We start from the raw sequence: 21,535 nt of genomic DNA, 5'->3' as shown, positions 1-21,535 counted from the left end.
TTAATTTGAGAGAAGCATTATATCCTAAATCTTTCTTAGCCATCAACATGATGAAAGATTTTTAGAACCTTCTATTTTCCGAGACTTAAAGCATTCTTGCTAGCGCTCTCTGGAGACTTAATATTTTAAAAGTAAAATAGTTGTCATCAACTCTTTTTTTTCTATACTGGTCTGGCCAGTAGTACATAATCAATTATGTATTTGTTGAATGTATGATAGTCACCAAATACCATGTTTAATTATTCTGTTCAGTGTTATCAACATAAGCCATTCAGACACCTTTATCTCTGGTTTCTCATTACTATGTAAAGCATTCTTGAATTATTTACTTTATCCACAAGCTAATATAATATTTTATAGTAGCCATAAATATGATTCAAACACAATACTGCTATAGAAAAACCATATTTTATATTTACATATTTATATTTTATATTTACCAATTGTACCAAATAGCATATTTAGAACTTACATATTGAACAGCAGTATCACATAATAGCAGATTCATTTGTTAATATTGGAATACTAAATTGACTAGCTTTTATCTACATAACTAAGGCTGAAATTGGTACCTTGTAGGGCCTGAAAAGCTTAATTATTGTATATATAATATAATAATGTAAATGAAGTTAAATTTATGTGGCAATGAAGGTTGTCCTCTTGATGTTCTGATATTATAAAATATTTGAAATATTTAAATATGTTCAAAAATATATAAAGAATAAATATAAAATTATTATGCTCTTTTCATGTGTAGCTTAGGTGATCTGTTTCATTGTTTTATAGTTTTTTCTGTAGCATTGGAAATTTTTTTAAAAATCCTAAAATATAGTAGGGTTACAGCTCTGTTTCAAAATTCACTGAAATGTTATTAATATATAGTGCTTATATAAGAGCAACTAATAGCTGGGCACACTGACTCATGCCTGTAATCTCAGCACTTTGGGAGGCCAAGGTGGGTGGATCACCTGAGGTCAGGAGTTCAAGAGCAGCCTAGCCAACATGGTGAAACCCCATCTCTACTAAAATACAAAAACTAGCAGGCATGATGGCGGGTGCCTGTAATCCTAGCTACTTGGGAGGCTGAGACAGGAGAATCTCTTGAAACCAGGAGACGGTGGTTGCAGTGAGCCGAGATCGCACCACTGCACTCCAGCCTGGGTGACTGAGCGAGACTCCGTCTCAAAAAAAAAAAAGAGAAACTGATAATGGAGTGATGACTTTAGCCCTTTTAAATACCTGTAATGTATGTATTTTCATCATACACAAAAAAGAATTTTGTGTAGTTAAAACACTGTAATTGACATGAATTATTGATTTACAATGAGCAATTACATCACACTAGTAAACTCATGAGCATTTTCTAACTTATGGGATATTTGTTTTGCAGGAGAATATAGATGTAAAAATGGTTTTCATGACTTGCATATGTAATTTCCCATTAATACAAAATATTTTACCAATTGTTAGCACAAAATTGGTTAAAATTAATACTCTTCTGTCATAATAGATCAAGGCAATTTACATTTAGTTTTCTTTGTCTTTTTTGTTTGTTTTGTTTTGTTTTATTCCCTTCCCATCCCCTAATTATTTCGTGGCATTTCAGTGCATCAGAGAACTTAGATGAGCTGTCTTCCTCCAGTAGCTGGTTACTTAACCAGAAGCACAGTAAGAAAAAGAGAAAAGACAGGACAAGACTGAAATCTTCATCCTTGACTTTCATGAGTACATCAGCCCGAACAAGGCCACTTCAGAGTTTCCACAAACGAAAACTCTACAGATTGAGCCCTACTTTTTACTGGACTCCACAGGTAAGGCTGCCTTTGGGAAGAAAACATGATCACCATCAGCATATTTCATGTATGAGAAGATGTAGATTGTTATTTAGAATAACACTTATTTTGAATAATTACATGTATAAAACTTACAAATATAGTTTATAAATGATATAGTAGATGTTAATAATACTAAAGTGGGCTTTAGTAATTTTTTAAACATTGCAAGCAGTGTACTCTGAAACTTCTCACATCCCCAGTTAAAAAAAAAAAATCTATTATGCCTAAACTAATTTGAGAATAATGAAATGTCAAGATGATTTTTAAAATGTACTGGCAAAGATAAGAAGGTAAACACAAATGTACTACATATTTGTCTCATAAATATTTGCTCAGAAGAAGAAAATCTGCACAGCTTCAGTTATTTTGGAAGAAGTAACATTGCTTTCCTTTTTAGGTTTGATATTTATTAATTTTGTTGAGTGTTCCTTTTCCTTCTTCTAGAATATAAGCAATACAATTTTAGATGTTCATGCTTACAGTTTTTACAAATTAAGTATACTTCATTAGAAACATTCATTTTGAAAAACATATTTTTCATGTGTGAACAAAATAATGGGGATACTTCCATTAGTGTACTTCTAAACCAGCTGTGATGAAAGGAAAAATAAGTTATCTCTAGTTCTTGCTGGATATGCTTCCCCCTCCACAATTATTTTAGATTTCTTAATATATCAAAGGAAAGAAATTATTGATACTACTATTTAATAGTTTCTGATTATCATTACATTATCTATTTAAATATTGGTTTTATTAGGAACCAATTGTAAACTCTTTTATCAGGGTCCAGTTATAAATAGGAATGTGGATTCTGACAAATTAGCTTTTATTAAAAGACTTTTCCTGCTGGGCGTGGTGGCTCATGCCTGTAATCTCAGTACTTTGGGAGGCCAAGGCAGACGGATCACTTGAGGTCAAAAGTTCGAGCCCAGCCTGGCCAACATGGTGAAACCCCATCTCTACTAGAAATACAAAAATTAGCCCAGCGTGAAAAATACAAAAATTTGCCCAGTATGGTGGCGGGTGCCTGTAATCCCATCCACTGGGGAGGCTGAGGCAGTAAATCTGATTCCAAAGCCCATGTTCTTTTTATAAACATTTATAGCAACAAGAATAAACCAAATCTTTTGTGGGTCTGAAATCAGTAAAGACAGTATATTTCAGGGTTTGTAAGGTTAGAGGTATTAGGAAATATATAGAAAAGATGGGTTTTGAAAGATAAGCAGAGTTTTGAAGGTTATGGTGAAGAGAAAGAAAGGATTTTAAGTGAATAATTGGAACAAAGATGAAAAAAGTAATGGAGAATAGCAAATTCCGTTACCCTCAGCTTGTCTCCCATATTGTCAACCCAATAATTATTTACCTTTCTAAACTTAATTTAAATGTCATTTCTCTCAGGAAGCCTTCCTTGACGTCCCCAGAATGGTATATATATTATCATATATATATATATACTATACATATATATTTTTTGTTTTAACCTTGCTAAGTTGGAATTTATTATACTATTTTATAATCATTTCTGACTTTTCAGAAAAAAGTATGGTATGTTTTCAGAGAATAGGGGCTGTATCTTTTTATTTCCAGATCTACAGGGCCTTGAAGAGTACCTGTCTGATAGAATGTGCTCAATAAATAATCGTTTAATGTGTTAAAGAATTAATGAAGTGGAACATAGGAAAATATTTAAAAGGCAATAGAGAATGGGAACTCAAAGTGTGTGTGTGTGTGTGGTGTGTGTGTGTGTGTGTCCTAGATTTGCCTACTGCGATGGTCTAGAATAGTGATATTCCATATCCCATAGAACTTACTTTTTTTTTCTTTATGGAAAGTCTTGAGAACCATAGAACTTTATGTAATGATTCAAATGCTCTATAAGTCTATACTGTCCAATATCGTAGCTCCTAGACACATGTAGCTATTGAGCACATGAAACATGGCTTATGTAATTGAGGAACTGAGTTTTTTTTTTTTTTTTTTTTTTTTTCATTTTTTTTTTAGAAGTTTCACTATGTTGCCCAAGCTGGTTTTGAACTCCTGGGCTCAAGTGATCCTCCTGCCTTAGCCTCCCAAAGTGCTGGGATTACAGGTGTGAGCTACTGTGCCCATCCTGAATTTTTAATATATTTTGTTTTTATTAATTTGAATTTAAGTAGCCACATGTGGGTAATGGCTACCAAATTGGACAGCACAGATCTAGACTCAGACTTATCCTGATAAGTAATCAGTATGTCCGGAACTCATATTATGTTTTCTAATACCATTTCCTACTAAAAGGAATCGGGGATTTCTGGAGAAATGGCTGGTCTCCAGGGCTGGGGAAGAAAAGGTATGATCATCTTGGAACATCGTAATATTAACAGAAAGCAAGGAAGTGTTTTAAAAAATGATAAAGGCCTGTTGAAAGAACACAGAAGCTAGCTTGAAGAGGCCCCTACTGGCGAAATCTAGGACTATTTGCTATCAAAATAAATAAGGACAATATTGAACCATTGAAAAAATAGGAACTCATGAGTCCATACTGATGATAGATAAATTGGTGAAAAGGAAGACTTTACCATATGCTAGGATGCTGATTAATAAATGTGGAATAAACAGTCAAATTAGAGAATCATTTTGCAATCATCATAGTAAAGATTGATTGGACAAGAATCATTAATGGGTATAAATCTGGGGTCAGGATTGAGGAGAGGTTTGATGAGGAACAAGATATTTGCATGATCTTAAAGCAGGTGTCCCCAGTCCCCAGGCCACAGACCAGTACTGGTCCGTGGCACGTTAGAAATGGACCACACAGCAGGAGGTGAGCAGCAGGTGAGCGAGCATTGCCGCCTGAGCTCTGCCTCCTGTCAGATCAGTGGCAGGAACACATGGGAACTCAAATCCTATTGTGAACTGTGCATCTGAGGCATGTAGGTTGTGTGCTCCTTAGGAGAATCTAAAGCTTCCTGATCTGAGGTGGAACAGTTTCATCCTGAAACCATCTCCCCATCTCCTACACCCCCAATCTCCTGTCTGTGGAAAAATTGCTTTACATGAAACTGGTCCCTGTTGCCAAAAAAGTTGGGGACTGCTGTCTTAAAGTGCCTCCTGCCAGTTGCCAGGGGGCATATAGTAACTATATAGAGAGAAACAAACAATACTTTGCCCTGAGTGATGAAAACTACTGTCACCTGTGAGGGAGGATATAATAACGCTGTGTAGTATTCTGACCAGAAATATATAACCTGAATTTAATCATGAGTAAATATCAGACAAAGCCAAAATCAGACATACAGTATTAAAAAGCAACAACTGGCCAGTATTCTTTTAAAAATGTCAATGTCATGAAAGCCAGGAAAGTCTAAGGACTTGTTCTCGATTGAAAGAGACACTAAAAAGATACATGACAACTAAATGAATATGTGAACTAGAGCAGAATTCTTTTCAAGGGAAAAAATTACTGGGACAATTGAGGAAACTAGACTATTGATGGTAGATGAGACAAAATATTTTATTAATGTTGAATTCCCTGAATATTACTGTTTTTGCAGTTATGTAAGAAAATATCCTTATTCTATGAAATACACGTTGAAATATTAAGGGTAAAGTGGCTAAGGCATCCACTGTATATAATAAATAAACTTCCCTTCTGGAATGGTACCAGCCATGTGCAACCAAAAAGAGAGGGGAGTGAAATATTTAAAAGATTTAAAAACAAAAGCAAATGCTGTAGTGGGCAGAACTGTGTCTCCCCCGCGCCCGCCCCACACACACACCCTGAAAGATATGTCTATGTCCTAACTCCTGGTTCCTAGGAATATAACTGTTATGGGTTGAACTGTGTCCCTAAGAACTCATATTAAAGTTCTAACAGCTAGCACCTCAGAATATGACCTAATTTGGAAATTTGGTCGTTAAAGATGTAATTAGTTAAGGTAATCAGGGTGGGCCCTAATCCAATATGACTGATGTCCTTATAAAAAGGGGTAATTTTGGTCGGGCATGGCAGCTCATGCCGATAATCCCAACACTTGGGGAGGCCAAGGCGGGTGGGTCACCTGAGGTCAGGAGTTTGCAACCAGCTTGGCCAACATGGCGAAATCCCGTCTCTACTAAAAAGTACAAAAATTAGCCAGGCATCGTGGTTTGTGCCTGTAGTCCCAGCTACTCGGGAAGCTGAAGCATGAGAATTGCTTGAACCTGAGAGGTGGAGGTTGCAGCGAGCTGAGGTCATGCCACTGCACTCCAGCCTGGATGACAGAGTGAGACTGTCTCTAAATAATTTAAAACATAAAAATAAAACGGGGGAATTTAGACACAGATGCATGCATACAGGGTGAATGCCACATAAACATGAAAGTTGAGGTCAGAATGACACTTCTACAAGCCAAGAAACACCAAAGATTGGCAGCAAACACCAGAAGATAGAGGATACGCCTAACAGAGTCTTCCGCTTAGTCCTCAAAGGAAACCAATCCTGCTGGCATCTTGATTTGACTTCTAACCTCCAGAACTGTTATTTAAGCCACTCAGTTGTGGTATTTTGTTAAAATATACCTAACAAACTAATACAGTGGATGTTTTTGTTAGTAAGGTCTTTGTAGTTGCAATTAAGGATCTTGAGAGGAGATCATTTTGAGTTTAGAATGGGTCCTAAATCCAGTGATTGTTGTCCTCGTAAGAGAAAGGAGAGGGCCAGGCGCGGTGTCTCTGCCTGTAATCCCAGCACTTCAGGAGGCCAAGGCGGGTGGATCACAAGGTCAGGAGACCGAGACCATCCTGGCTAACACAGTGAAACCCCATCTCTACTAAAAATACAAAAAATTAGCCGGGTGTTGTGGCGGGCACTTGTAGTCCCAGCTACTCGGGAGGCCGAGGCAGGAAAATGACATGAACCCAGGAGGCGGAGCTTGCAGTGAGCTGAGATCGCGCCACTGCACTCTAGGCCTGGGCAACAGATTGAGACTCTGTCTCAAAAAAAAAAAAAAAAAAAAAAAAAAGAGAGATTTGAGACACAGAGAAGGCTATATGAAGGTGAAGGCAGAGATTTGAGTTATGATTACACAGATTAAAGAATGTCAGGCGTCAGGCCAGGCACAGTGGCTCACGCCTGTAATCTCAGCACTTTGGGAGGCTGAGGCGGGCAGATCATTTGAGGTCAGGAGTTCCAAACCAGCCTGACCAACATGATGAAACCCTGTCTCTACTAAAAATAAAAAAATTAGCCAGGTGTGGTGGCAGGTACCTGTAATCCCAGCTACTCGGGAGGCTGAGACGGGAGAATTGCTTGAACCCGGAAAGCAGAGGTTACAGTGAGCAGGGATCCTACCACTGCCACTGCACTCCAGCCTGGGTGACAGAGTGAGACTCTGTCTCAAAAAAAAAAAAAAAAAAAAAAAAGGAATGTCAGGGTCAAAAAATTAATTAATTAATTAATAATTTAAATTAAAATCAAGGTGTTGGCAGAAAAAGTAAAATTTAAATTTAATTTTGAAAGAAGAATGCCAGGAGCCACAGAAGCTGAATGAGTCAAGAAAGGATTCTCCCCTAGAGCCATCAGAGGGAGTGTAGCCCCACCAACACATCAATTTCAGACTTTTGTCCTTCACAACTATGAGAGAACTAATTTCTGTTGGTTTAAATCACCCGTCTTATGGTAATTTATTATGGCAGCCCTAGGAAACTTATACAGAGTTTGGTGCCAGGAAGTAAGCTGCTGATGTAACAAATACTTAATGGTGGAAGTGGCTTTGGAACCGGGTAATGAGCAAAGGCTGGAAGAATTTTAAGGTGCATGATAGGGAAAAGCCTAAGTTTTGTGAGAGCTCAGAAGGAAATGAGGAAAATAAAAGACAAATCTGCTCTTATCTTAGAGAATACATATGTCATCGTGAACAGAATTTGCTAGAATTCTGAGTGAATAACAGAATGAATGTTAAAGGTGCGTTTGGTGAAGTTTCAGAAGGAAATGAGGGACACGTTATTAGAAACTGGAGGGAAGGCTATCCTTGTTATAAAGTGGCAGAAAACTTGGCTGAATTATATTCTACTGTGAGGTGGAAAACAGAACTTGTAAACCATTTACTTGGATATTTAGCTGAGGAAATTTTCAAGTACAGTGTGGGATTTGTTATCTGGTTTCTCCTTGCTTCTTATAGTAGAATATGAGAGGAAAGAGATAAAGTAAGTAAGGAGCTGTTAGGTTAAAAGCAACCAGAAATTGATGATTTGGAAAATTCTCAGGCTATTACAAAAAGTGATATAGCTTGCTCTGGGGATTACCCAGAGCAGAGACAAACTTTTGCTGGAAAGTTTAGGTGTATAACTCAAGGATCCAATCAATCGTCTAAGCAGAAGCCAGGAACAGAGATAGGGTTATCCAGAAAGAATTTTGAGAGAACACTCCTGTCTTAATGCCATGGATTCCCTTGACATATGTGGGAATCCCACAAGGATTTTGAGAATTTTATACCAGAAGCAACACTACCAGCTTAAACCAAAAGGGGCAAAGACGAGATAAAATGAAAAAGGTTATCAGACCCCCAAAATTTTACAGGCAGGAAATGCACTGATGGAACAACTCAGTTGCAAACACTTATTACCCACCAATAAAAAGGAAGGTAAATCAGACCTAAATGTGAAAGGAAAACAATAAAACTTCTAGAAGAAAACACAGGAGAATGTCTTCATGTCCTCGGGGTGGTTGACTTCTTAAACAGGATACAAATATCACTAATCAGAAAAGATTGCTAATTTGGACTTTGTTAATTATGAATTAATTTTCATCAAAGACAGCATTAAGACAATACAGTACACACTGAGCAAAGACATCTGCATTGTCTGTGTGTATGTGTGTATATATTCAACATAGATTTTATATCCTGAATATATGTGTATATTTTAAAATGGCTAAAAAAACAAGAAAAAAAGAGATAAACAACCTAATTAAAAATAGGCATAAACACAGTTACATACTTTAAAATAGTAAAGTGATAACTTTTGTTATATGTATTTTACCACAATAAAATTTTTTTTTAATAAAAAATATGCAGCCAGGCGCGGTGGCTCACGCCTGTAATCCCAGCCTTTGGGAGACCGAGGCAGGTGGATCATGAGGTCAGGAGTTTGAGACCAGCCTGGCCAACATGGTGAAACCCCATCTCTACTAAAAATGCAAAAATTAGCCAGGAGTGGTGGCAGACGCCTGTAATCTCGGCTACTTGGGAGGCTGAGGCAGGAAAATTGCTTGAACCCGAGAGGCGGAGGTTGCAGTGAGCTGAGATTGCACCACTGCACTCCAGCCTGGGCAACAGAGCAAGACTCCATCTCAAAATAAGTAAATAAATAAATAAAATTAAAATTAAAATATGCATAAGACTTGAACAGATCTTTTGTAAAAGAGGATATCCAAATGGCCAATAAACATATGAAAATATGTTTAAAATCATTGCTTATCAAGGAAATGCAATTAATACTACATCTATTCTTTTTTGTTGTTTTTTTTGGAGACAGGGTCTCACTCTTTCACCCAGGCTGAAGTGCAGTGAAGTGATCTCAGCTCACTGCAGCCTCAACCTCCAGGGCTCAAGCTCTCAAACATTCCTCCCACCTCAGTCTCTGGAGTAGCTGAGACAACTGGCACATGCCACCATGCCCGGCCAATTTTTCCTTTGTATTTTTTGCAGATATGAGGTTTCGTCATATTTCCCAGACTGGTCTCAAACTTCTGAGCTCAAGTATCTGCCCACCTTGGCCTCTCAAAGTGCTGGGATTACAGGTGTGTACCGCTGCACCCAGACTAACATACATCTATTCTTATAACCCAGCAATTCCATTCTTAGGAACTCACTCAGGAATAATGAATACATATACACACAAAGGCCCTCTGGAGAAAGAGAGCAATAGAATATATATAGATATATAAGAGAAGATTTATTATGGGAATTGGCTCACATGATTATGGAGACCAAGAAGTTTCATAATATGCTGTCTGCCAGCTTGAGAACTAGGAAAACCAGTGGTATAATTCAGTCCAAGGCCAGAGCCCTAGAACCAGGAGGAGGAGGATGCCTCATATTAAGTACTGGAGTCTAAAGGCCACAGATCCAGGAACACTGATGTCTGACTGAGGGCAGGAGAAGATGAATGTCCCAGCTTAAGAAGAAAGGGAATTTGCCCTTCCTCTGCCTTTTTGTTTTATTCGTGTTGTCATCAGATTAGGTGAGGGTGATCTTTACTCAGTCTACTGATTCAAATGTTAATCTGTTTTGAAAACACCCTCACAGACACACCTAGAAATAATATTTTACCAGCTTTCTGGGCTTCCATTCACTTAGTCAACATGACACATAAAATTAACCATCACAGGGCTCATAACGGCTTTACTCATTAAAGCCCCAAACACAAAGCAATCTAAATGCCCACCAGCAGAATTGTGGTATATTTATACAGCAATAAAAAGGATGGACTACTGATAAAACAACAAAGATGTATCTCCCAGACAATATGTTGAGTGAAGGAAGAGAGAACAGGCCTGGTGTGGTGGCCAATGCCTGTAATCCCAACACTTTGGGAAGGCTGATGGGGGAGGATCACTTGAGCCCAGGAGTTCAAGACCGCCCTAGGCAACAAAGTGACACCCTGTCTGCACCAAAAAAAAAAAAAAAAAAAAATTAGCCAGGTATGGTGGTTAGGGCCTGTGGTCTCTGCCACACAGGAGGCTGAGGCAGGAGCTTGCCTGAAGGAAGTTGAGGCTGCAGTGAACCACATCTGTGCCACTGCACTCCAGTCTAGGTGACAGAGTCAGACCCTGTCTCAAACAAAACAAAACAAAACATACTCTGATAAATACAAATAAAACTTACGGTGATGATAGAAATGAGAACTGTAGTTACTTCAGTGGAGCATGGGGGAGAGTGTAGAAGTTGACCAGGAAAGGGCACAATCTAGGTTTTTGAATTGAAAATGTGTCATACCCTTGCTGGTGGTACCAGGGCATATACCTATGTAAAAATTCATTATGCTGTATACCTTTGCCATAGAAGTGGGCATGTGCCCCATGCTGCACATTCAGAGTAGCCTATCCCTGTTGTTTTGGCCATCTATTGTTGCATAACAAACTATCCCCAAATGTACTGATTTAAAATCATTTTCTATTTCATGATTCTGTGGATTACCTAAGTAGTTATTCTTGAGCTTTGCCTAAGGTCTCTCATACAGTTGTAGTACGATTGTGACTAGGGTTAGCCATCTGGATGCTTGGATGGGCTGGAATAGCTGGGATTCTTTCACTCTCTGTGGCTCCCAGAAATGCAAATATAGAAGCTAGCAGTTCTTCTTAAGACTGAATCGTAGAACTAACACAGTGTTTTTCTGTTTAATTTATTAGTTAAAGTGACTCAGTGTAGGATTTAATATAGGAGGGACTATACAAGGGCAAGAATACTGGGAGTCATGGTTCATTCGGGCTATAATTGAAAACTACTACAGTCCATCCTCTGGTTCCCTCTTTCATATGTAAAAACCATTTAACCCCTTCTTCCAAGACTGCTGATATCTCAACCCATTATGGCATTAGGCTCAGGCTTGAAGTCTTGGAGCTCATCATCAAGAATCATGTCCATGGCTGGGCGGAGTGGCTCAAATGCCTGTTATCCCAGCACTTTGGGAGGCTGAGGCGGGTGGATCACCTAAGGTCAGGAGTTTGAGGCCAGCCTGGCCAACATGGTGAAACCCTGACTCTTCTAAAAATACAACAATTAGCCGGGCGTGGTGGTGCATGCCTGTAATCCCAGCTACTTGGGAGACTGAGGCAGGAGAATCCCTTGAACCTGGGAGGCAGAGGTTGCAGTTATTGGGAGAACCCCACCCCGATATTCAACATGTGTTCTTTTCTGTTTCCCTAAGTGTCAGCTAGTCTGAGAAATAAAGGGAAAGAGTGCAAAAGAGATAAATTTTAAAGATAGGTGTCTGGGGGAGACATCACATGTCAGCAGGTTCTGTGATCTCCCTGAGCCGTAAAACCAGCAAGTTTTTATTAGCGATTTTCAAAAGGGGAGGGAGTGTACGAATAGGTTGTGGGTCACAGAGATCACATACTTCACAAGGTAATAAAATATCACAAAGCAAATGGAGGCAGGGCAAGATCACAGGACCACAGGACGGGGTGAAATTAAAATTGCTAATGAAGTTTCAGGCACGCATTGTCATTGATAACATCAGGAGACAGGGTTTGAGAGCAGACAACCGGTCTGACCAAAATTTATTAGGTGGGAATTTCCTCATCCTAATAAGCCTGGGAACGCTGCGGGAGACCAGGGCTTATTTTATCCCTTTGTCTTCGACCATAAAAGACAGCTGCCCCCAAAGCAGCCATTTTAGATGCCTACTCTCAGAGACACATTCTCTTTCTTAGGGATGTTCCTTGCTGAGAAAAAGAATTCAGTGATATTTCTTCTATTTGCTTTTGAAAGAAGAGAAATATGGCTCTGTTCCACCCGGCTCACTGGCAGTCAGAGTTGAAGGTTACCTCCCTTGTTCCCTGAACATTGCTGTTATCCTGTTCTTTTTTCAAGGTGCCCAGATTTCATATTATTCAAGCACACCTGCTCTACAAACAATTTGTGCAGTTAACGCAATCATCACAGGGTCCTGAGATGACATACATCCTCCTCAGCTTACGAAGATGATGGGATTCAGATTAAAGTAAAGACAGGCATAGGAAATCACAAGGGTATTGATTGGGGAAGTGATAAGTGTCCATGAAATCTTCACAATTTATGTTCAGAGATTGCAGTAAAGACAGGTGTAAGAAATTTTAAAAGTATTAATTTGGGGAACTAATAAATGTCCATGAAATCTTCACAATTTATGTTATTTTGCCATGGCTTCAGCCAGTCCCTCTGTTCAGGGTCCCTGACTTCCTGCAACAGCAGTGAGCCGAGATCGTGCCACTGCACTCTAGCCTGGATGACGGAACAAAACTCTGTATGAAAAAAAAAAAAAAAAAAAAAAGAGTCATGTCCAGGCACCTCAATTGAGAGGCAGGCAAACCTTTCTGAGGTGTTAATAAAGGGTCTTACAGTCTCATCCTTACATCTTGACATTGAGGCCACAGTTTTACTGGCAGTTCCCTGGATTTGATCTTCTACTGTTACCGTATCTAACTGTGAGAACTTTTTAGTGTGTGGAGTAGCTGGAAATGAGAAACACTCTTATTTTTTAACTGGAAAGTACTGGCTCTATTTTCTCTAACTTCTGTTTGAAAATGTAACAGATGCTTTTTTCTTTTCTTTTTTTTTTTGGGGGACAGAATCATGCTCTGTCATCCAGGCTGGCATACAGTGGTGTGCGATCTTGGCTCACTGCAACCTCCACCTCCCAGCTCAAGTGTTTTTCCTGCTTCAGCCTCCCCAGTAGCTAGGATTACAGGCACCACCACCACGCCAGGCTAATTTTTGTATTTTTAGTAGAGACGCGGTTTCACCGTGTTGGCCAGGCTGGTCTCGAACTCCTAACCTCAAGTGATCCACCTACCCAAAGTGCTGGGATTATAGGCATAAACCACCATGCTTGGCCTAACAGCTTCTTTTTAAGATCATCCTACACCATCCATACTTTATCATAGGCAATTAAACGAAACTATTTGGCCCTTTGCACATTCTACCTAGAAACCTTAGCTAACTCTATGAGTTCATAATGTACTCCTTCTATACTCCACATTTTTGTAAGGAAGTGTTACACTAATTTTTTTTATTATTATTATTTTTGGTGGGGGAGGGATGAGGTCTCACTCTGTCACACAGCCTGGAGTATAGTGGTACGATCATAGCTCACTGCAGCCTTGACCTCCCAGGCTTAAGCAGTCCTCCCACCTCAGCCTCCCAAGTAGCTGGTACAAGCATGTATTACCACACCCAGCTAATTTTTAATATTTTGTAGAGACAAGGTCTTTCTATGTTGCCTAGGCTTCTCTGGAACTCCTGGGCTCAAAAAATGATCCTCCTGCATTAGCCTCCCAAAGTGCTAGGATTACAGGCATGAGCCACTGCCCCAGCCTAATTTTTCTACTAGAGCAATAAGATGCAAGAGATAGGGTATATTGATAGGCATAATTATTTAGAATAATTATTTGCAGAGGTTATGATTCCTTTGCTAGACAGGATTAATAAAAAGCATAAATTGTTATGCATTTTTTTACTTGACTTTGCTCATTTTACAACACTAATGATGTCAAATAATAATAGCTAATATTAATTAAGCAAGTATATGTCAGGCATCATTTTAATTTCTGTATTAGTCCATATTCATGCCACTGATAAAGACATCCCTGAAACTCGGTAATTTATACAGGAAAAATGATTTAATGGACTTACAATTCTACATAGCTGGGGACACCTTGCAATCATGGTGGAAGGCAAGGAGGAGCAAGTCATGTCTTACATAGATGGCAGTAGGCAGAGAGAGAGAGAACTTGTGCAGAGGAACTCCTCTTTTTAAAACTATCATATCTCTTGAGACTTACTATCACAAGAACAGCAACGGAAAGCCTTGCCCCCATGATTCAATTACCTCCCACCGATCCCTCCCACAACATGTGGGAATTCAAGATGAGATTTGAGTGAGGACACAGCCAAACCATATTATTCCACCCCGATCCCTCCCAAATCTCATGTCCTCACATTTCAAAACCAATCATGCCTTCCCAACAGTCCCCCAGAGTCTTAACTCATTTCAGCATTAACTCAGAAGTCCACAGTCCAAAGTCTCATTCGAAATAAGGCAAGTCCCTTTCGCCTGTGAGCCTGTAAAATCAAAAGCAGGTTGGTTACTTCCTACGTACAATGAGGGTACAGTAATTGGGTACATATGGCCATTCCAAATGGGAGAAATTGGCCCAAAAAAGGGGGGCTACAGGCCCCATACAAGTCCAAAATCCAGCAGGGCAGTCAAATATTAAAGCTCCAAAATGATCTCTATGACTCCATGTCTCACACCTAGGTCACACTGATGCAAGAGGTGGGCTCCCGTGGCCATGGGCTCCTGTGGCTTTGCAGAGTACAGAGTATAGCCCCCTCCTGGCTGCTTTCACAGTCTGGCATTGAGTGTCTGTGGCTTTTCCAGGTACACAGTACAAGCTGTCTGTAGATCTACCATTCTGGAGTCTGAAGGAGAGTGGCCATCTTCTCACAGCTCCACTAGATGGTGCCCCAGTAGGGGCTGTTTATGGGGGCTCTGACCCCACATTTCCCTTCTGCACTCCCCTAGCAGAGGTTCTCCATGAGCACCCCACTCCTGCAGCAAATTTCTGCCTGGATATCCAGGTGTTTCCATACATCTTCTGAAATCTAGACAGAGGTCCCAAACCTCTTGACTTCTGTGCACTTGCAGGCTCAACACCACGTGGAAACTGCCAAGGTTTGGGCTTGCACCCTCTGAAGCCACAGCCTGAGCTCTACATTGACCCCTTTCAGCTATGGCTGGCAGCTGGGACACAGGGCACCAAGTTCCTAGGCTGCACACAGCACAGCGACCCTGGGCCCAGCCCATAAAATCACTTTTTCTTCCTAGCCTGTGATGGGAGGGGCTGCTATGAAGACCTCTGACATGCAGTGGAGACATCTTCCCCATTGTCTTGGGAATTAACATTTGGCCCCTCATTACTTATTCATCTTTCTGCAGCCAGCTTGAATTTCTCCTCAGAAAACAGGATTTTTCTATTGTATTGTCAGGCTGCAAAGTTTCCAAACTTTTTTGCTGTTTCCCTTTTAAAACTGAATGCGTTTAACAGCACCCAAGTCACCTCTTGAATGCTTTGCTGCTTAGAAATTTCTTCCGCCAGATACCCTAAATCATCTCTCTTGAGTTCAAAGTTCTACAGATCTCTAGGGCAGGGACAAAATGCCACCAGTCTCTTTGCTAAAACATAATGAGTCACCTTTGCTCCAGTTCCCAACAAGTTCCTTATCTCCATCTGAGACTACCTAAGCCTGGATTTCATTGTCCATATTATTATTAGTATTTTGGTCAAAGTCATTCAACAAATCTCTAGGGAGTTCCAGACTTTCCCACATTTTTCTGTTTTCTGAGCCTTCCAAGCTGTTCCAGTCTCCCAGTTCCAAAGTCGCTTCCACATTTTTGGGTATCTTCTCAGCAGCGCTCCACTCTATTGGTGCGAATTTACTGTATTAGTACATTTTCATGCTGCTGATAAAAACATACCCAAGACTGGGAGGAAAAGAGACTTAATAGAGTTATGGTTCCACGTGGCTGGTGATGCCTCTCAATCACGGCACAAGATGAAAGGCATATCTCACATGGCGGCAGACAAGAGAAGACAGCTTGTACAGGGTATCTTCTCTTTTTAAAACCATCAGATCTCATGAGACTTATTCACTATCACAAGAACAGCACAGGAAAGACCCACCCCCGTGATTCGATTACCTCTCCCCAGTCCCTCCCACAACACATGGGAATTCAAGATGAGATTTGGGTGGGGACACAACTAAACCATATCAACTTCTAAATGCTTTAAATATATTTTAAATTTGATATTCATACCCCAAAGTGGAATGAGAAGATACACATATTTAGCGCTATTTAAATGAATATGAATACAAATGTGGTCGTTTTAAGTGTTAATGCCGAATCTTAACACTACTTGTTTCATAAGCTTGATTTCTACATCTGATTTGAATCTTTTATGAGTTTTTCAGACTGTTTCTTTCTATAACTAGCCCATATAATCAATTGTTAAAATGTCACATAGTTTCTAAGGCTATTTAAGAATGTTTGGCTCTCTCATTCTAAGAGAATCACATCTTTTGCTGTCTAAGCCAGTTTATTCATTACTGGTACACTTTAGTTTATGCTTGGAGAATCTATGCTTTTTGTGTGCTTGATAATGTTGCTTAATCTACCTAAAATATAGATGTATCTTTAGACCCAGAAAATACAATGGTAGGCATAACTAGATGTGAACATGTTCTTCAGAATACTCTAATATAATTCTTAAAATATAAATGTGGCTAATAGCATTCTTTAAAATTTCACTTGCAATTAATTAATAATTTAAAAATGTTTATCTGATCATAATATGCTTCTTCAGCTCCTTCTTGATAGTATTTATACCCAGTTACCATGCAACCTTAGGCCCTATACTGTTGATGTCTCAGCTGTAGATAACAGAAGGCACCCTGATTAACTCCTGGCAAAGAAAGTTCTCTTTCCCACTGGGAAAAGTGAACACAGGCCTCTGGCATCCAAGGTTAGAATTCCTAATACCGTTTCTATAGAAGCAGATTGTAGGTGATTGGACATACAAATTGTTTATATAGGAAGCTAACAGTTACAATAATTATATTTTGAGTTAGGGCAGTCTACTTATTGTATTATAAGATTTTAGTTAATAAACCTAAATGTTTGAGCAAGGATAAGTCAAGAAGTGTATTCAGTTACTTAGATCAGAGGTTATTTTATATGAAATTAATAAAAGTAGAGATGGTTGGTTGAAAGTAGGGAAAAGCCCAGAGTTTTATTTGGTCATGCTCCCAATCACCTTCCTCCATACTGGGGGTGGGGAGTAGCAGTGGTGATTACTTCTTCTCTATTAATACTTGCAGCCCTTGAGCAATAATAAATCGATGTGATGTAAATATAAGAAACATGACCTGGAAGGAAGTTTTAAATAAATGAAACTTTATTTGCAGGACCCTCACTCACTTATCTTTTATTATCCCCCTCATGGTGGTTCCCACCCCTCTAGTATCTAGTGATGTTATGTATGCTTCCTGTTTGCTCATGGTATTCTTTAAATTACCCAACTCTTTACTTTTCTTATTTCTGTACAAATATAACTGGACTGTTTTGTCACTAGTTGACCTGCTAATCTCTGGTAAGCTGTTTACCAATGATACTGTTACTCTGAAGAATGCTATTTGCATATTGAGACGCTGGTCTTGCAGAAGTAGTAAATTAAATTCAAAATGGTCACATTATTAGATTATGGAATGTTGGGTGGGAAACTATTTTGAGCAGGATAATTTTTTCATTTTTTATGAATTTTAGCATGTAATTCACAAGCCATTTCATATTTATGAAAACAGCTGTAGTGACCTAACATGTATAAATTGAAGTAAAATTAATGAATATTATAACCTTTATGAAGTAAGGCAGAACTATTCCTGTTTTAATTTGTTCATCTGTGATCTTTTATCTGTCTCCTATGGCAGATTTGCAGTAGTGTTTGTAGTCTGTATCATCATTGTTATTTCATAGATTCTCAAATCATAATGCTGAGTGGTTTAATAAGATAATCCAGTGGCATGAATTAAGGTATATATAATAATTTCATTTGAAAGTTTCATTTCCTTTTTAAAATGTGAATGATTAGGTTTGTAAACTATGTGAATGCAGGCCACTTTTTTGAACAAATAATAGATTTTAAAGAAAAATAAAGATATCATCTCATAGAAATTTAAATTCTTACTGGAAGCTGGGCATGATAGCTCAGGCCTATAATCCTAGCATTTTGGGAGGCTGAGGTGGGTGGATCACCTGAGGTCAGGAATTCGAGACCAACCTGGCTAACTTGGTGAAACCCCGTTTCTACTAAAAGTACAAAAAATTAACCAGGCATGGTGACACACGCCTGTAATCCCAGCTACTCAGGAGGCTGAGGCAGGAGAATCGCTTGAACCCAGGAAGTGGAGGTTGCAGTCAGCCGAGATCATGCCATTGCACTCCAGCTATCTCAAAAAAAAAAAAAAAAAAAAGTTAAGTAGTATTTTTATGCTGCTGGGAAGCCAACTCTTTCTTTGGTGCCACACCTACTGCAGCATCTGCTTTAGAAAATGGGAATTATCTTAGTTGAGGATTTCCTTACCTTGCTGTAACAATTCTGTACCCCAGGGACTTCTATGGGTTGACTTGGAGATACAAATTTATAGCATGTATAACATAGTTCTGTGAGAAAATATGCTTTATATAATTGTAGATAAATTTGAAAGGTACCAATTAAAAAGAGTCTAAAAGTTACTTTTTGTAGGGAAGCAGCACATTTTGGTGGTTTCATACATAAGTTCTAGAAGACACACTGGATTGTAGTCCTTGTTCTACTTCTTAATAGTGTGTAGTACTGTGCAAATTACTTACTACTTTGTTTTCCTCATCCATAAAAATAGGGCTACCTTCATATGGCTACATTCAGCTGGAGGGCCAGCTGTGCTGGAGGAAGTGGGACTCACTTGCTTTTCTGGCAGGTGATGCTAGCTGTTGGTTGGGGCAACTCAGTTCTCGTTGTGGCCTCTCATGCTGCATTAGCTAGAATGGCTTCTGGAATTCCATGGCACCTCAGGACAGTGCTCCAATATGACAAGGAGGAAGTTACATGCCTCTTGAAGCCTAGGCTCCAGATCTTTTTTTTTTTTTTTTTTTTTTTGAGACAGAGTCTCGCTCTGTCACCTAGGCTCACTGCAAGCTCCACCTCCTGGGTTCATGCCATTCTCCTGCCTCAGCCTCCCGAGTAGCTGGGACTACAGGTGCCTGCCACCACGCCTGGCTAATGTTTTTGTATTTTTAGTAGAGACAGGGATTCACTGTGTTAGCCAGGATGGTCTCCATCTCCTGACCTCGTGATCTGCCTGTCTCGGCCTGCCAAAGTGCTGGGATTACAGGCATGAGCCACAGCGCCCAGCCCTTTTGTTTGTTTTTTTGAGAAAGACTCACTTTCTCTCCGAGGCTGGAGTGCAGTGTCAACGATCTCGGCTCACTGCAACCTCTGCCTCCAGGGTTCAAGTGATTCTCATGCCTCAGCCTCTCGAGTAGCTGGGATTGCAGGTGGGTGCCACCATGCCCAGCTAATTTTTGTATTTTTAGTTGAGATGTGATTTTACCATGTTGGCCAGGCTGGTCTTGAATTCCTGGCCTCAAGTGATCTGCCCACCTTGGCCTCACAGAATACTGGGATTACAGGTGTGAAACACCACACCCAGCCCAACAGATCTTAAACAACATAATTTCCACTGCATTCTATAGGACAAAGCAAGTGACTTGGTCAGCCTAGATTCAAAGGGATGGAGAAATAGGGGCATACACACAGGGATGGAAGAAATTTGTGACCTTAATATTAAACAATCTTTGCCTTGGCCTCTGCTTTGGGACACAAGGACAACTCGCTGAATCAGCAATGAAGAAAAGAAAAAAAAAGGCTACCTTCTAGAGGTGTGTTGATATTAAATAAGAAAATACATTTGAAAGATACTTAGCTCAGGCCTGGCATGATGGCTCATGCCTGTAATCCAAGCTTTGGGAGGCTGAGGCAGGCAGATCACTTGAGGTTAGGAGTTTGAGACTAGCCTGGCCAACATGGTGAAACTCTATCTCTACTAAAAATATAAAAATTAGCTGGACATGGTGGCGCATGCCTGTAATCCCAGCTACTTGGGAGGCTGAGACACAAGAATTGCTTGAACCAGGGATGCAGAGACTGCAGTGAACTGAGATTGCACCAATGCACTCCAGCCTGGGTGACACAGCGAGGCTGTCTTAAAAAAAAAAAAAAAAAAGCTATTTAGCTCAGTGCCTGGCATATAAATCCTCATCAAATGTGAATGATGTTGATGATGATAATGATTCAATGATTGATTCAGGGAATCAGTGATGGTTTTGGTGTGGAGGAGTGAAATGATAAAAGTATTACTTTTGAAAGATTAATTTGGTTCCTTGGACAGTACAATTTGCAGTGGGTGGAGAATGGAGGAACAGAAATTAGCTAAGAGAGGCTGTGCGCAATGGCTAGGTGAAGGTTCCCAAACCTCAGTTCTTGACTTCTGCACAGGTTCAACACCACGTGCTCAACACCACATGTAAGCTGCCAAGGCTTGGGGCTTGCACCCTCTGAAGTAATGGCCTGAGCTGCACCTTGGCTCCTTTTAGCTATGGCTGGAACTGAAGCAGCTGGGATGCAGGCACCATGTCCCAAGGCTGCAATGAGCAGGGGGGCCCTGGGCCCAGCCCACAAAACCATTTTTCCTCCTAGGTCTCCAGGCCTGTGATGGGAGGGGCTGCTGTAAATGTTGCTGACATGCCGTGGAAACATTTTCCCCATTGTCTTGGTGATTAACATTCTGTTCCTTGTTACTTATGCAAATTTCTGCAGCAGGCTTGAATTTTTTTCTGGTAAATGGGTTGTTCTTTTCTACTGCATTGTCAGGCTGCAAATTTTCCAAACTTTTATGCTCTGTTTCCTCTTGAATGCTTTGCCACTTAAAAATCTTTTCCACCAGATACTCGAAATCATCTTTCTCAAGTTCAAAGTTCCACAGATCTCTAGGGCGGGGGTAAAATGCTGCCAGTCTCTTTTCTAACACAGGGCAAGAATCACCTTTATTCCAGTTCCCAACAAGTTCCTCATCTCCATCTGAGATCACCTCAGCCTGGACTTCACTGTCCATATCTCTATCAGCATTTTCATGAAAGTCATTCAGCAATTCTCTGGGAAGTTCCAGACTTTCCCACATGTACCTGTCTTGTGAGCCTCCAAGCCTCTAGGAAGTTCCAAACTTACCCACATTTTTCTGTTCTCTTCTGGGCCCTCTAAACTGTTCCAGTCTGTTCTGTTACCCAGTTCCAAAGTTGCTTCTACATTTTCCAGTATCCTGATAGCAGCACCTCACTCTTTGCAGTAACAATTTACTGTGTTAGTCCGTTCTCACGCTGAT

General features: G+C 39.9%; 1 protein-coding gene across 9 annotated transcripts in view; it reads left to right on the top strand.

The window, feature by feature from the left end:
* Nucleotides 1-21,535, top strand: part of KANSL1L (KAT8 regulatory NSL complex subunit 1 like) — a 138,467-nt gene that overhangs the window by 90,212 nt on the left and 26,720 nt on the right. For 8 of the 9 annotated variants that reach the window (XM_023220076.2, XM_023220043.2, XM_023220057.2 and 5 more), the window contains exon 6: nucleotides 1,607-1,811. In XM_023220076.2, coding sequence (XP_023075844.1) covers nucleotides 1,607-1,811 — 205 coding nt within the window. The remainder of the gene's footprint in view (nucleotides 1-1,606; nucleotides 1,812-21,535) is intronic. The other variant, XM_023220035.1, reaches the window with a different exon arrangement.

The sequence above is a fragment of the Piliocolobus tephrosceles genome, chromosome 11 (assembly GCF_002776525.5).
Source record: "Piliocolobus tephrosceles isolate RC106 chromosome 11, ASM277652v3, whole genome shotgun sequence".
Lineage (NCBI taxonomy): Eukaryota > Metazoa > Chordata > Mammalia > Primates > Cercopithecidae > Piliocolobus > Piliocolobus tephrosceles.
Note: the sequence above shows the minus strand (reverse complement) of the source record. Positions and strands in the feature narration are given on the sequence as shown.